Below are 16,844 nucleotides of genomic sequence, written 5' to 3' on the forward strand. Positions count from 1 at the left end.
GTCAGTTGTGATGTTTGCTTCTTGCTCAAAATGTCTCCATTTTTGGCTTAAAAACATCCATATCAGCCTTAACATGCACACACACACACACACACACACACACACACACACACGCACACACTGTCTTTAAAATAAGCATGCATGCAGCCACGCCGACTCACTGAAGCCCACACGTAGACAGAGCAGCAATCCTACAGAAAGCGAGGGGAAAGGAAAGACAATCACACACACACATCGCTTCCCTACTCCCCCTCTCTGTTGCACGGAAAGGGGTTTGTTTGTGTGTGCGTGTGTGTGTGTGTATATGTGTGTGTGTGAGTCATCGTGCTGCTCAGGTTTAATTGACCAGCCTTGTTGCCATGCCAACAGGGGTGTGGCAGGAGCCTGCTGACCCACTTTGCCTGTAGCGTTGTCATGGCAACAGTGCGGCTCTGCGAGTGTTACAGTCACACTAATGCACATTTTCACACGCGCACGCGCGCACACACACACTCACACACACACACACACACACACAGACAGAAACACATCATCCATTTGCATAGACGCAAAGTCTGTTTTCATTTTCATGATTGTCTCAGTGTGTGGAAACGATCGATGTACGATTTCACTGTGCTCCTCGGTCGGTAACGGAGGAACAAAAATGGCTGCTATGCCCAGTAGGAAGGTACCATTTTGCAATGACTGACTCCATTTAATAAAAGATTCACTGCTAATGTGCTACATGCTAATTTTGGTTCCTTTTTACACACACCTGAGTCATTTCATGTTCATAAAGCCATAAAAGCCATTCATAAAGACTCACATTAGTGCAGCAGCTCTGAGGCAGATGGGCACACACAGAGTGGAGAATGGTGATATTGTGATATAAATGTGTTGTGAGCATGTGTGACTGTGTTTCTCAGAGAGCCTTTCATGCGATGTGTTTGTGTCTTGCGTCTAAATTTTTTCATATCTGCATGTGTATGACTGTGCAGTGTTTGTGAATGTGTGCCCTGAATTTCAGCCATGTTATAATCCTCGTCATATTTCCATATTTGGGCTTTAAATGTAGGAAAGACCCAGTGACCTGGTAAAATCTGGGACACGCTAAACACAAACGGCTGTGTACTGCATCTATATGTGTTTGGCTGTTTTCTTTGTTTAGGAAGAGGTAAATGCTTTCAGACATGATACGATAGCAAGCATCCATTTTTATTCACTGATCAGGGAGCTGATTATCACAACTGTAATGCTTATTTAAAAATGTGCACAGTAATTCTAATATGTTTGGTATTGTTTAAAACACAGCATTTATATAAACAATGGCTTCTAGACAGAGTTATGGGTGTGTTTTACCATTTAATTAATTGCATCTTTATAAGTGTCATCCAACAATTTTCTTATGTAATGTGTTTTCTTTTTTGGGTGTCTGCTTTTTATCTTATTAATTTCCTGACAAAACAAGAATTGATTGTCCACAGGGAACGATTAAAGGGTTTGATGCAACTTGTTTAAAACATACAATGTTGGAAATAAGTCCGGGACTTCATTTTTGTGTCTCTGGCACTGCCTGATATGTTGTGCTTTGTAGATTTATTAAAATGTTGTCAATAAGCCAAACCAAATGGTATGTGTCGATGTGTGTAAAACAGACAGGATCATAGGTAAACAAATACTTATTATATTAAGAATATAATATTTCAAATATAATAAATACAATTTTTAGTGAAATGGGAGTATTGTTTGTTTGTTTTTTGTTTAGTTTTTAGCATTTTTCCCCTAGAAAATGCCAAACCATATGTTTACACCGATATTGTATTATTTATTGCTTTTCTTTTATTCTTTTATTGCATTTTAGGTTTATAATTTTTAGATAAAATCTCCTGAAGACATGCTGACACATTATTATAGTTGAACCAGCCCAGTTGCCAAGAGAAAAAATGTTGCCATTGTACATTTCTGTAAACTTTGAATACATGTACATTGGTACATTTCATAAGTTACATCGATAGCCATGTTTCCATCAGCCTGCTTAGATGCGCATCTAGAAGTATTGCTTCGGAAAATTATGATGGAAACGCCAAAATTTGAATTAAAATCCCCTGATTCGCACAAACTAAAATACGCTCGCTTTAGCCGGGTTTTGGTTGATTCGAAAAAATGCTGATTCGGAAAACGGGGGATGGACACAGTTATGTTCGAATTAAGTCTGATGTAGCGCACCTCTCTTCATGGTGATATTCACACTCCGGGTCGGGAAGGCAGTAATGCATTTACAAGCTGGTTGCCAACCGCCAGAAAACGTAGAAGAAGAAGAATGCGAGACTTGTTTTGTTTCTGGTTCTGCGGAAAACATAGCTAATGTTTCTGAAGTGATGTAGTATGTAAGCTGACTTTGTCATCGGGAGGAGAGCAAGCTGAATAGCGATACACCTGCCAAGCTGCAGACAGCTGCAGACCACTGATCAAGACTCACAAATATGGTTCTTTTTTAGCGAGTGATAACTGTGGCTTTTTAGCCCCCAAATGTGTTTTTTTTAGCAACCTGTCACTGTTTTTTTCCATTTGAGATTGTGCCACCAGAACTGGATATTTTAAGCCAAAATATGATCTTTTTCTAACCATAACCAAGTAGTTTTTGTACCTAAACCTGAAAAAGTAAAGTTATAATGTATCCATGGTTTGCAGAAATGTACAATGCTAACATTTTTTAGCAATGTTCATATTATACATCTGTGACATATACTGTAGGCCTGAATTTTAGTTTTTGGTTTTGCCATGTTTTGATGTGAGAGTGTCCTGGATGAAGAATTTCATTACGCTCTGGCAGTGTCTGTGCAGATAAAAAATAACTTGAACTGGAAATTTGCCTTTTGTTCACCTCACATCTCGGCCTAATGATAATAATGTCAGTCAAACTATTTGTCTGTCCTGGCCAGACTGACATTCAATTTATCATGAGTTTTCAATGTTTCCAGGGAATACTTTCTGAAGGGCTAGGATTGTATAGGATTTAATCAACCAACTTAAAATTATCCCATGTGCCAAGTGTGTAGCAGAACTACAGTGGCTGAAGAAAAAATGGGAAAAAATTACGAAAATAGTAAAAATAGTATGTAGATATAAACGGCTCGTTCTAAAGTCTTGAAAACAATGATTTTTATTGTCAGGTTATTATAAACTGTGGAAACCATAGTTATGAATATTATATTATATATCCGCCAATATAGCCCACTAAATCCTCCACACTGGGCCTTTAACTTTTAATATTGTACCACCAAAACCAGTATAAATGAATATTCAGACAGTCATGATCATGCAAGTCTAACGGGCAACAATATGATGAAGTTTACAGAGTTAATTCAAGTATGAATCCTTTAGATTTTAATTATCTAATTATAGGAACAGATTTACAGAATCATTGGAATGAACATGTTGTTTGTGATCATTGTCTGGCTGTGGTACACACACACACACACACACACACACACACATACACACAATGTGCTTTTCTAGTTTTTCAAACACACTTTCATACTTTCTCATTGAGTCTTGGTGCTCATTAGGCACTAATTTGGACAGTACTGTCTAGCCTGATTGTCTAACAGACTGCTGTATGTGTGTTTGTGTGTGTGTGTGTGTGTGTGTGTGTGTGGACCTGTACTGTGTCTTAGCTCTGAGAGAGGATTACAGAGGTCTCTCACACAGACACAGAAAGAGAGGGAGGGAGGGAGAGAGACATAGACAGAAACACACACGCAGTGGCCTGAAGATGCACTCAAGAGTCAAAGGCCTGTCCTAATGGAAAATGACAAGTTCAGCCCCACTGCACCGTTTAGACTGAGATGCAGTCCAGCACAGTGGAGTGTAACCTAGATAAATGTAAATATATACATACACTGAGAAGGATCAGACTGACATTGGGTGAATTTTCTTTTCGGGTTGTGGTTATCTTAAAAAAAGCCAATAACACCATTTTGTTTGAGTCTGAATCAGATTCAAAGAAGGTCCTTTTTCATGTGGATTATACGCAGGCATGCACACACACTCTCACACAGACACATACAGAGTTAATGGTGTCAGCTTCTCCTGGCTTGGCCTCCTGAAATGATTCTCCAAGCTGCCAATCAAATTGTCTGCTCATCCATAAATCCCTCCTTACCTCTGCATCCCTCCATCCATCACTCACTCTCTAGTCTGAGCTGTGCCACAGAGACAGATACTGTCCTTATTATTTATTCATCCTGCATTTATTAATAACAATAAATAAACAGTTTAAGGAGTCATTAGAGCGGCACAGGAACAAGTCGATAATGTGGGGAGATCCATTTGTTAGTTTACGAGGAGTCGATGAGAAAAACAACCTCGAGTTCTGTTCCTGTTTGACATGCCAACATTATTAGATTTTGGAATGCACTTTACATTACAGTAAATGTTTATCTGGATATGATTTTGTTGTACTTTGAAACTTAACTTATTTTTGTGTTTCAACAATGCTGTGGTTAATGTGTAATCAGGTTTAGGGCATAAAAACTGCTTGGTTATGGTAGGAAAAGATCATGTTTTGGCTTAAAGCACCCGGTTCTGGTGGCACAAACCTGTCTGGAAATGCTGTGATGTCTCAGTAAAAAACAACCAGTTTCATCAGTTGTTTGTCCTGTACAGTAGTTCAGATGATAAAAAACAACCACCTTTTGTGGCACTATCCCAGCAGCAAACAAAAGTGGCAACCTCCAAGGCTGAAAAATGAAGCCAATGCGGAAGTACCAAAAACTGCAGTTCATTAAATGGCCACTTGAGGCTGGCTCCAAAACAGAGTCAACCCCCATAGACTCCCATGTTGGTGAAAAAATGCCCAGTGTTACAGCAAACATAAACATGTTTGCAGCCTGGATCAAAAAGCAGTTTTGGTCTCTATAGCTAATTTCAACATTCATGACAACTTTACAAGTTACTCATATTTAAGGGCAGGGTCACTTTAAGTGACAGGTGTCACTTTCATCTGTGCGCTACACTACAGCTTCACCCTCTCATCCAAATTTGGTCACTTCTGGCTTCAAAACTGCTGAACTTGAGGTTTCAAAATGGCAGTCCATAAACCAATGGATAACGTCACAGCAACTATGACCATTATTATAAACATTCTGTGGAAATGCATCAATGTCTTGGTAAAAACAACTAACAGCCACTTTTCACGGCACTATCTTGGCAGGGAATGCAGCCAAGTCTCGATAAAAAAACAACCAGTTTCACTGTTTGTTGGTCTCAAACAGTAGTCTGAAACTTGGCGGGCATCTTGTCTACGTGACACGCCTCCCGCCACCCCCTCCACCTCCAGATGACAAAGTCAGCTCATACACATGTAATCAGAACTACTCTCCTTTAGAAACATTTCTAAGATTTGTATGGAACTTCCAAATGTAACGTATCTGCGTATTGTAGAAACAATGTCAACATTGTGGTGACTGGGCTGGGAGGTCACTGCAGAAGTGCTGACTGGGTAAATAAATGGTTTGTCATGAAGAAATTGTTCAACTGCCTGTGAAATTACTGTCAAAGACGAGCCAATAACCCAGCCACCGATACTTATTATGATTAAATTTATTATAATTGATGTGTAAGAATACAAAAGCTAGTCATTCTGTATTGATACTTATGAGGAAAGACTTTTTTGTGTAAACTGTGTACTGCTGAAGTATCTGCAAAGCTTCCTGCACTTTTATAGTTTGTGTCAATAAACAGACCACTGTGACATAAGAATCCTGGAGGCCCACATATCATAATCTCTCTCAGTTTTCATCATCTGTCAAAGAGCCGTTATCTGGTCACTGGCTTATGTCATAATTTTTCTCCTTCTGGTTAATAAAATACATGCAGCTGTGATATTTGCAGGAAGGGTATCCGCTACAGCACCATCCTCTTTCTCATGATTACCGTAACTCTGCAAACGTTTCAAGAGTTACAGTAATCATGAGAAAGATGATGCAGAGCAGCAATAAAAGAGAGCAGAGCGGAGGGGGAAGCCCCAGTGAGACCAATCACATTCCAGTGATAGATGTTTCTCAGACTGGCAGACAGCGCTCAGAAAGGCTGTAAACAAGATTATAATCATTCATCAGCTGGTATTTTGAAAGGACCATGGGAATGGTCATGTACTGCTCGTGTTTACCTGCCAAAATATAATGTGGTACTGCATTTAATTTAAACTTGGACTCAGTTTTGAGGTGTTACGACAAATTAGACAGTTTCCCAGCTGACTTACAACTGTCAGAATTCTGTCATAAATTGCACCACAATTTATCTAAAAAGCAGCTCCAAAAACATTCATTTAGGCAATCATGAAAACAAACATGAACATTCTGACACCTGCTGTTCATCAAATATCTGTATTAAAGGTTTTAAAACAAAACTATCTCATTATTTTCAATGGAAAAAAGTGGGCATGCTTTAAAAAAGACCAAGATAAAGTTTATTTAGAAGTGTTAAACATGTAATTGACGTGGAAATATCAAAATAGCAAATATTGCTAGAATTAAGTGATCAAATAGTGCTGGAATAAAATGATCCAAGTGTTTATTTATTGAAATTTCAGTGACTTTGTATCAACACAAAGTCCTTGTGTTGACTAGGTTTTTACCAAAGCAAACAATCTGTTTGCAAGCAGTGTCCACAATTAGTAAATCCAATGTGTTATTTTTTCAGTGTGTGCATTTCTAGGTGAAGTTTAAACAAAACTCAAAAGTATTCCATAGCCTTAAAATACTCCAATTAGCAGTTACAGGAAAAAGAAAATCCTGAAGTGAGGCAGTATTTAACGTATCGGATAATGTGCCTTTCACAGTGCTTTGCTTTGTGACTGATCATAATGAATCGGTGGGTTCTTGTACTTTAAATGTTACTGTTGAGCCGACAAATTCTCAAAACTCTGATGTACGTGTGTCCATGAACACCCCGCCAAGACATTTTGAAAAGTGGCTCATGACAGAAAAACACTCTGTACTAAAATAAAAGTAAGAGTAAGAAAGTCTGCACAACAGTGAACAGAAATGTAAAGTGTACAATATTTCTCATGGGTGTATTTAGCTGTATGAAATCAGATTTTACTATACAATTATCGTAACCAAAAGAGTTCACTATTGCAATATAATTGAAAAAGAAATCTATCAGTCAGATTCATCTTAAACTTAGTTTATTGTGTGTTTCGTGTCTTTTTTGGCAATTACTCTTAATAGTGTTGGGATAGAGAGAGACAAAATGAGAACGGAAAGAAATGAAAATAATGAAAGAGTTGCTGGATTATTTACACAATATTATCACACACATTTTAATATGATGTCAATTCATCCTTAAAAGTCAGAGTTATCATCAATACCAGTGTATCATAACACCCCCAGTGTATACGATTCCACAAAAATCCCATTGCGATCCATAGACACTACACGGTACACATGTAAACCTATCAATACAAACACAAACGGACCTAAAAGAACACACTGCTTGTTATATCTTTGCCTTAAATCTTCTTTTCTGTATTGACACTTTCCAGTTTGATTCTCATAAAACACAAACACAACACAGCACTGCTTCTGAAACACCATTTCAGACCATAACAGGACACCAAAACCTTCCACTGAAATCCACACAAATAAAATACAGAAGGGAATTAAACTAAACATCAATATGCAAGATATTGTACAATTAAAAGGAAAGTCTCTCCTGAAATAATCATTTTTCCTTCATTGTAAATGTGTAGATGCAGAAATCGAACCACTCCCTCCTTAAGCTAAACAGCAGAGAGACAGACTGTAGTGATGATGTCATCCACAGACTAATGTTGGAGCGGCTCCACAGACGGTGAAAACTGGAAATGCTGCCAGGACTCTATGACAGCAGCCTCTGTGACTTTACACTGATACGGGAGGATTTTCTGATTCACAGCTGGAAACCCCACAGTCAAATGCAAGTCAAGATAAAGCGTAGCGAGAGCTCGGATAGCACAGCCGAGCACAATTTGTCACAGCCACTGAGAGTTCCACTGAACCACACCTTTATGTTTGTACGACTGTGTCGTGGAGGTTCCTCTGTGCATTGATGGAAAGACAGAAGAGGAGTTAATGTTTAAAAGAGATAACATCCAAAAAAGCACACCATACCCAGCACCACAGGAACTCATGCCTACTCAGCATATTTTGCTGCTCGAGCAGAAGCCCCAGGCGTTACTCAAGTGATGCCACGGGCAGCCTTTCTATTGTATCTTAATGCAGAAGGGGTAAGAAGGGGTCGGCTGTTAGATATAGGAAACAAAACTACTTGGTTATGGCTGGAAAAAGATTGCTGTTGACGTTAGTCAAGTGAGGCAACTCACATAATGGGTCGGTGGTTAGGTCAAGGCAACAAAACTACTTGGTTAGGACAAGATCTGAGATGTTGCTAAAAAACACCTAACTTGGAGTGGCACAAACGCCGCAACCGATGTTGTCTGTTGGTCTTGAACACCTGTTTTCTGGATCAAAGTCTGGTGCTCACTGAACACATCCACCTCCCCTCCCACTCATCCTATGCAGAATTCCACACTCTTTATACTCTAATAATGAGCATCTAATAATGAGGTGGATGGGTCAACATTGGAGTTGGTGGAAAGCCCAACATAGATGCTACATGGTGTTTATCATTGTATTGATGCTGGGGACACTGCGCAAGGGGCATAATTTGATGTTCTGGGAGTGCCAGAGCTGCCCAGCAATAGCATCAGCCACAACTCCTTATCTTGGTCCTTGAGCCTTTCAAAGAGTGGGGCTAAGAATCTGATGGTGACACTAGAGGAACAGACGTGATCATTACAACCAAAAAGTTCATCCTCTTGGGAGGATGAATGTGCGCATCAATTCCATGTCCATCTGCACATCACATTTTAAGATATCTGATGTACAGAGATAACATTCTGACCTGCAGGTGGTGCTAGAGAACAGCCAGGTTCAACCTCTGGGGCGCATGAGCGTGCTCTGTAAATTTCACAGCAATCTGCCCATTACGTTCTAATGTAAGAGGACATTTTCAGCCGATGCTGCAACCCAATCGCAAGACAAAATGTTGGCATTGTATGTTTCTGCAAACCACAGATGTGTTATATGTGCATGTTATTATGTAGAGAATAGACTGACAGTTTACATTTTAACAGCACTATTAATGTTTGGTTAGATTTAGATGCCAAAACTAATTGGTTATGGTTAGAAAATGATCATGTTTTGTCTTAAAATGCCCTGTTTTGGAGGCACAATCACCATAGGACACGCACAATGCCCATTAAAAAACAACCGCTTTTAGTGTCGCTATCCCCAATGGAAAAACAGTGATGATCACTAAAAAACAGCCACATTTGGGGTCTGAAAAGCTGCAGCAAATACAGCCACAAATTGCTACTAAACACCTTCGTTATGGGGAGCTAAAAAGCCGCAGGAAATGCAGTGAGGAGTCCAAAACACCCACATTTGGGGCCTGAAAAGCTGCCGGAAGAACAACCACAAGTTGCTGTTTAACACCCTCGTTTGGGGGCTAAGACACCTCTTGAAAACGCAGCAATGACTCATTATATCCCAACAGCTTTTCTTGTTAGTTGGTCTCTAACAGTGGTCGGCAGTGGTTCACAGCTTGGCTTGGCAGAGTTAGCTGAACAAACCAACCAGCAGCAGAGTAATAATATTCCAAGCAGGGTTAGGGTTAACCTCTTCCACTCAATGTTGGTTGTAATACAGCCCGGTCAGCCAGCTGCTCATAGTGAGTAACTGGATACACTCACAGGCAGCTGAATGGACCTTGCTGGTATTTATTTCTCATGTCCATGGAAGATAATGAAATTGCCTTCAAAAAAGGAAAAAGGAGAGCCCCTGACTTCAATGGCTTCCTCTCCTCCTCTGTGTTTCTCTCCCTCCTCCTCCTCTGTTCTCTCTTCTCTCAGCCTCTATGGGCCTGCTAAGTCAATTTGTATTGACTTATTCCAGTGCCCATTAAGTTCCTTTCTATTAGTGGTCATAATAATGAAATGGATATGCGGCAAATACACAAAGTCCTCTCTCAGCTGTAAGACTCCTGTCAGTTTTCCCACTGGGTTCTATAATAAATCAGAAACTAATTTTTAAAATTGTTCTGGGCGAGTAATTATTGCCTCTTCTGCAGCTTTAGGAAGTGGCCACATAAAGTAGCAACCAACTCACAAACAAGTGAATACCATCAGAGTTTCCTAATGCTAATGTATTAAAAACAGTACTATGTTTTAACAGTAACTGGATAATTAGCTTTACAAGTGAGGTGCGCCTTGTCTGGAAAAGAGAAAAGACACTCTCTCCAAGGACCAATGACATCTGTGTGTGCCTGTGTTGACAAAAAGCCCTCTGTATTTGTCCCACACCTTCACTTAAACACCTTCACTTAAAATGTTAAATATGCACGCTACATGAGTGGTATGGAGTACTGAAATCATCTATTAGTCCATCTGAACCACGTGAGAAGCAAATACCAATAAAACTGTAGCTGTGTGTGAGGTGCTTTTGCTACTATCCAAATGATTTCGACATGACATGAAACTTTAATGATCCCTGTGGGGAATTTGGGGATTTGCTACTGCACTACATCCAAGATACAGTTAATAACATAGGCTACATAAGATAATCTGAGGTGCAGCTGATGTGAGTTTGAAAACCAAGTTCCCATTTTTCATGGAATCCATCAATACTACTAATTCAGACGGGATTTATTTCTCTATAGTGGCTTGAATTCCCAGTGGAAAGTGTATTGATTGTTTGACATCTATTCTGTTGCTAGGGCAACAGGTTTGGACCCTGTTTACTTCCTGTCAGCTACCAAGGAAAATAAAAATATCAATCTTTTATTTTCCATGACATCTACCGCATCATGGGTCCTCCTGTAAAAAATCACACCCACAGCGATGTCCTTGACATCTTCGAATGGATCTGTGAGTATTTCCCTCAGGAAGAACGACTTGCTCTTCTACTTTTGGTCAAAAACATTTTTGCTAATCAAATCTAAGATGCAAACATGCTAACACCAAGATATAGGCCGACTTGCAGTGTTGGGGAGTATAATGTACTAAACATGACGTTTAACTACACCTGCAGCAGCTCGCTGGTAGTTCAACGACATTCATATTTGCATAATTAGTTTTTTTATGCCATCTCTGTGTAGTTAAGTACAAAAGTGACAAAAAATTGAGCCCTTAAAGGAAGGGAATGTTTCTTTATTCCATTTTATTTTTAATTACCCTTTTTTCTCTACTGTAATTGAACCCCGCCTTTGACCAGCTTTCTTTCATCCTGAATGCTGTGAAGACATGTGGAAGGCAGAATTTGTAAAACTGAACTTGAACAGATCGATTATTGCTATTGATTAACAAACGTTCAGAGAAGTTCTTGCACACTTTTCAAAACCTGGCTACTGACTGGACTCTAGTTTCTGAAGGCCGTTATCTGATGGACATTGGATACAAAACCAAAGCTGACATTTCTTGCACCATCCAATGAAAAGTGAGGTCTTATATTTCTATTTTTTGGTTTATGTATGACCTGTGGGTATCTTTTGGGCAACATGTTGGTGAAGATTCTCAGTCATCCAGGTCATGGTAATCATAAATGTTATATCGTATAGGCAACTGGACTTGCTTGAGTTTCTTGAGGACGTTTCACCTCTCATACAAGAGGCTTCTTCAGTTCTGCAGAGCTTTTATCACTTGATGCCTACGATACAGCGTTTAAGACCCAATAAAGTGGCATTTTATGCTGGGCAGTGACTTTTTTGTGTTATATTTTGTTATAATTTCACATCACAGCAGCAGTACACAGACAAAAAACAGCAAACAGCACATGAATGGCTGTCGGAGTAGTAAATAACAGTGGATAAGTGGTTCCATTATCCCACTTAAACACATGAGCGATAAGTAACAATCAATGCATGGAAAATGTGGATGTGTAAATCAGTCCTTTATTTACATCCTGTACTGCATTAAGTCCTTTTTAATGTGATGTATTTGCCAATAACCACTGGAGGACTCACAGTATCACCTGGTAAATAACACTTGGTCATGTGATCATTTTCAACCTTTATTACTTGATGACTGAACGCAGCAAAAGTCCGGAGAACTTCCACTGACAATCACCCAACACCAATCATCAGCAACACAAGAGTTCAGGTCACATGACGAATTCAACACTCTGGCTGGGATTCAGTTTTATTCCAATGGTTTTGTCTAATTTAATTTTCTAAAATGAAGTAATCTAGATCAGTCTTGTCGTCCATTTTCATTATCAAATTGGACTCAGGCTAGACAAACTAAATGCGTATGCTGTATAATAATTAGCGGGCAGTTTGCAGTTGCACAGATGAATTGTTTATTATTGATGACATTAGCCAGCAACACATCGGGAACACACCATCAGTCATCTGTGCCAGTCATCTGTTCATCCAAGTTCAGCAAAATGAGCAAAGAAAATGATCAGACTTTTCATAAGTGCAGATAATTGCTCACAGTTTGTGATACCAACCTTCACGTAAGGCCTAAACCAGGTCTCTGACATTGACAGCCCAGCATTATGTAAAAAACACATCATCAATACTAAATTAAAGGTAATTCATCAATTTGAAATTAAGTCTATGTACGTCACACGTTCCTTGCTCTCTCTTCATGTCTCCAACAGCAGCTCTGCATCACTCACTGTCTCGGTCTCGTCTTATAGATTCACATTTTCCTCCATCTCACCTTCTCATCCAGCCTGCCATATTTCATCACACTCACACACATCTGTGTTTTGTCAGCTGTGTGCACCCCATTTATTAAAACTAAAGGATAAGGTAGGGAAAGCCGGGAGGCCAGTGACAGCCGAACCAAACGAGGATGCAAAAAAGAAAGCAATGAAGATAGAGAATGACGCGGGTGTGGGATGGGAACTAGTTGAAAGGATGAACAGAAGGAGTGGGGGTGACATCTAGAAAATAAAAAAAGAGAAAAGAAAAAGTGGCTGAAATGAAAAATCATGTTTGCTTGAAACATCATGCCTCCTCATTCGTCTTTCTGATTGGCTAAAGCAGGTTTCTTCCAGAAAAAATACATGAATCCACCTATCACACAACAGAAGACAATTCCATAACGGTGTTACCATGGATACAGTGTTAATAAACCTTAAAAACGATGATAAATGCAAAGAACTGCTTATTTTTCATCAAAAACACCTCCATCTTTGCTTGATTTCTGAATCCGTGCAAGCGGCGCTGCTTATTTTAGGACTGAAGGTGCAATGAAGAAAATGGACACGCCCATTTTTGCAGCCAACAGCAACAACAATAATATGGGAAGGTGCTTTAAAAAACAAAAATGCACTATCTGCAGAGAGAAAAAACAAGCACACGGCTAGTGATAACCCTCGTCTAAATGGAATATGTAAGATTAGAAATAGGCAAGAAAAAAATGGATGGAGGATGAGAGGGAGGGAGCTGACAGAGTGAGATGGAGGTGAGCGGGAGATGAGTCAAAATAGAGGGGTAGGGAGAGACAGACAGAAAGAGATAGACAGAGAAAACAAGAGATGGAGACCAGCAGAGGGAGAGAGACAGGCTGATGGAGGCAGAAAATCCAGGTTGAAATATAGTCAGGGTGGGAAGAAAATACATAAAGGGAGGGAGCTGCTGATAGAGAGATGTTAAGAAAATGGAGGGACAGGGTAGGGAGAGACACAGACAGCAGAAAAAAAAGGGAGACATGCAGAGAGCGAGGGGAAAGAGGAGAGGAAAAGGCGTTCAGACAAGCGTGAAGCATCAACAATAGAGGCTAACAAAGAAAATCCCAATGGAGGCATCAATCACTGCTCCACTTATCCCTCCTCCCTCTGATTTTTTAGTCTTTATTGCAAGGTTTTGCCCCACGCTCTATCACCCTCTTCTACCCCCTTTCCTCCCCCCCCTGCCACTCCCACCTCCTCCGTCCATCCATCCATCTATCCATCCATCCATCCATCTGTCCATCCATCTGTCCGTCCAGCCTCCAAAACAACACCAACCCTCCAGTGTCTGCCATCTCCTCTCATCCTCAACCCAAACAATCTGCTTATTTATGCATCCATTCATCGAAACACACAACAAAATAAGGTTATATAATCTGTGCTGTTATCATAAGCAGACATATAGATGGGCATGATTAAAATTCACAGCCTATCGTGTCATTTCTGCTGAGATGAAATGATGAGGATTTGTGCAAATAAAATGAACAGGCAAAAATCTATTTTTTTTCCTGCAGGACATGTATGCTGTCTGCCCACAACACACACAAAGGAATCCCATGATACCGAGAGGAATGGATGAACAGAACAATGGCACAGCTGATTAGAGATAAAAAAAAAAAAAAAAATTAAAAAAGCAAATTAATCTTCCGTCTTACCTTTCTGGCTTTGTGATTCATCCATGTTTTCCTCCATTGTGGCAAGTTACAGTCCCTTTGTCTCTATTTAGTGTGAAGCTGTTTAAAGCCCCTTGCTAGCTCTCGGCACAGTGTGCGTGTGTGTGTATGTGGGAGGCTGTGTGTGTGTGAGTGTTTTTTTCCCTCCCTGTAGATGATGGAGGCTCAGGGAAGTCCCTGTTTCAATGCTCCGCTCTCTCTCTTCTATCCTATCTGGGCTTCTCTAGCATCCTAGCCCTTGTATCTATCTATAGCTGAAGCTTTCCACACAGATATTGATTTAGATCATGTATGTGGCAAAACATAAACAACCTGAATTTAAACAGAAAAAATAAATCATATTTTTGTCATATTTTTGTGTAAAATTACCTCTCTTACACTCAGTTGAATTTAATTTTCATCATTGGGACATTATTGGAATAAAAATTAAATAAGGTGTCAAATACACATAATGAGCCAAGACCGAGTAAAAAAAGGAAACTGGTTGGTGTCAGTTTACATTCACTCTATGAGTAAGGCACTCTGACAAGATCCAAGAGCTGCAAACCCAGACACATAAAGAAAGCATACATAGATTAGAGGGAACACCTTGAAAGCATCTTTAAATTACAAGACGTCTCTGAGCAAAATACACTGCAGACACCAACAAAGAGGAAGCATCAAACAAGGCAGCTCCACTGAAATGGCAAAGCCTTCAAATGATGTGTAGTATCCTACAATAGGCATATGATGAAAACACGGGTACCACAAGTGTAAGTTTTCCAGACTTCACACAGAAATACACTGTGAGAGATAGAAATCTCTCTCATATACAACTCCACCAGGTTGTATTCATTGTGTATTTTATCCTAGAGCTCTACAAGTTTTTAAAAAATTAGGGTTCAAGGTGTCACTCTCTGAGATTTCGGCCCTGATCCCAGTACAGTGGAGATGAATGGGTTTCATTGATGGTGCTCACAGCATTGTAAAATTCAGTTCAGAAAAACTGTCTTCATGGCTAGTAGAAAAGAATTCAGGTGAACTATCTGACTTCAAAATAAGTCAAAATATCTGCCCTTTATGGGGGCCGAAAAGTGACACAGGAATATATACATAAATGAAAAAATAAATTACTAGAAAATGACCGTGATTGATTGAAAATAAATTTCAATTTTGCAAATAAATAATAATATGATAATAAATATGATGTACATGTATTAAGCCCCATTGTCTTAATAAATGTGCATTTGAAAAAAAATTACATCAATTTCCACATTTGTTTATTTCCAAATTTATTTCTAGACATATTTATTGCCACATATTTCATGGGACATATACAGTAGGCATTAGTGGTCAAACATGGACTCATCATCAGGTTGGCCTCTAGTTCAGCAAGTGTGTCCACCCCCTGTAGGCTGAGTCATTTGCAGTGACCCGGGTTCAGTTCTAACCTGCGGCCCTTTGCTGTGTCATCCCCGTTTTCTCTCCCCATTTCCTGTCACTCTACAGCTGCACTGTAATGAAGCCAATTAAAGCCCAAAAACTAATCTTTAAAAAAACAACAACATATAATAGTCAAACCCAATTTGAGTCCAAAACCATAAACCTGCATGCTGTTGATGTCTTTTATGTTCAAAGTATGACTTGTTATTGCAGTCTCCACAGGACCAGGGGGAAAGAGCCCTGTATGTGGCGCCATGTAAATACCAAATATTTCAACGCTTGTGCCGATGTTGTGTCCAAGTCTGTCCTTGTCAATGTGTGTTCCCCCTTAACCTAAATCTAACCATGTCCCTAACCCCAACCAGTTGTCTCTGCTGTATCTGACCCCAGTTATCTGCTCCACATCTAACCTAACCTAAGCCACAATGCAAACAGCAGATTGCAGTGGTAAGGTAAACACTGTTCTGATGACATAAAACATAAAACGTAAAAATAATGGACGTAGCCACCTTGGCTTCACCCATTAGTTTGTGGACTACTGATTTGAAGCCTTGTGCTCGGCATTTCGGCCGTCATCATTGTGGATTTTTGGAGCCAGAAGTGTCCATATTTTGCTGAGAGGCTTACACTGTGGAGGAGTGATGGGTGGATCTGACTGAGAAGTCAAGGACACTATTGGCAGACAGCCTGTCACTCAAAGCCACCCGCCTTTAATTATGTGTAATTTTAAGTCTTAGTAAAATGTAAGCAGGTCAGTTATAAAAAAAATTCTAAATTAGCCATAGAGACCAAAATTGTTTTTTTGTACTAGGGTGTAAATATATTTATTTCTCCTGTTAAGTCAGACATTTTAATATGAGTGTCTACAAGGAATGACCGTCTTCTGGAGCCAGCCTCAAGTGGCCGTTCAAAGAACTGCAGTTTTTGGCAATTCTGTGTTGGCTTGGATAGAAACGATATCGAAGTGGGAGAGACGACAGACTTT

The 16,844-nt window shown here is 39.7% G+C and overlaps 1 protein-coding gene across 1 annotated transcript in view; it reads right to left on the reverse strand.

The window, feature by feature from the left end:
- The window catches only part of gpm6ab (glycoprotein M6Ab), a 42,025-nt gene extending 27,373 nt beyond the window's left edge, over positions 1 to 14,652 (reverse strand). Inside the window, exon 1 of the mRNA XM_049571614.1 lies at positions 14,420 to 14,652. Coding sequence (XP_049427571.1) covers positions 14,420 to 14,456 — 37 coding nt within the window. The 5' untranslated portion in view covers positions 14,457 to 14,652. The remainder of the gene's footprint in view (positions 1 to 14,419) is intronic.
- Between the last annotated feature and the right edge of the window lie 2,192 nt (positions 14,653 to 16,844).

Source organism: Epinephelus fuscoguttatus, linkage group LG3 (genome assembly GCF_011397635.1).
Source record: "Epinephelus fuscoguttatus linkage group LG3, E.fuscoguttatus.final_Chr_v1".
In the NCBI taxonomy this organism is placed as follows: domain Eukaryota; kingdom Metazoa; phylum Chordata; class Actinopteri; order Perciformes; family Serranidae; genus Epinephelus; species Epinephelus fuscoguttatus.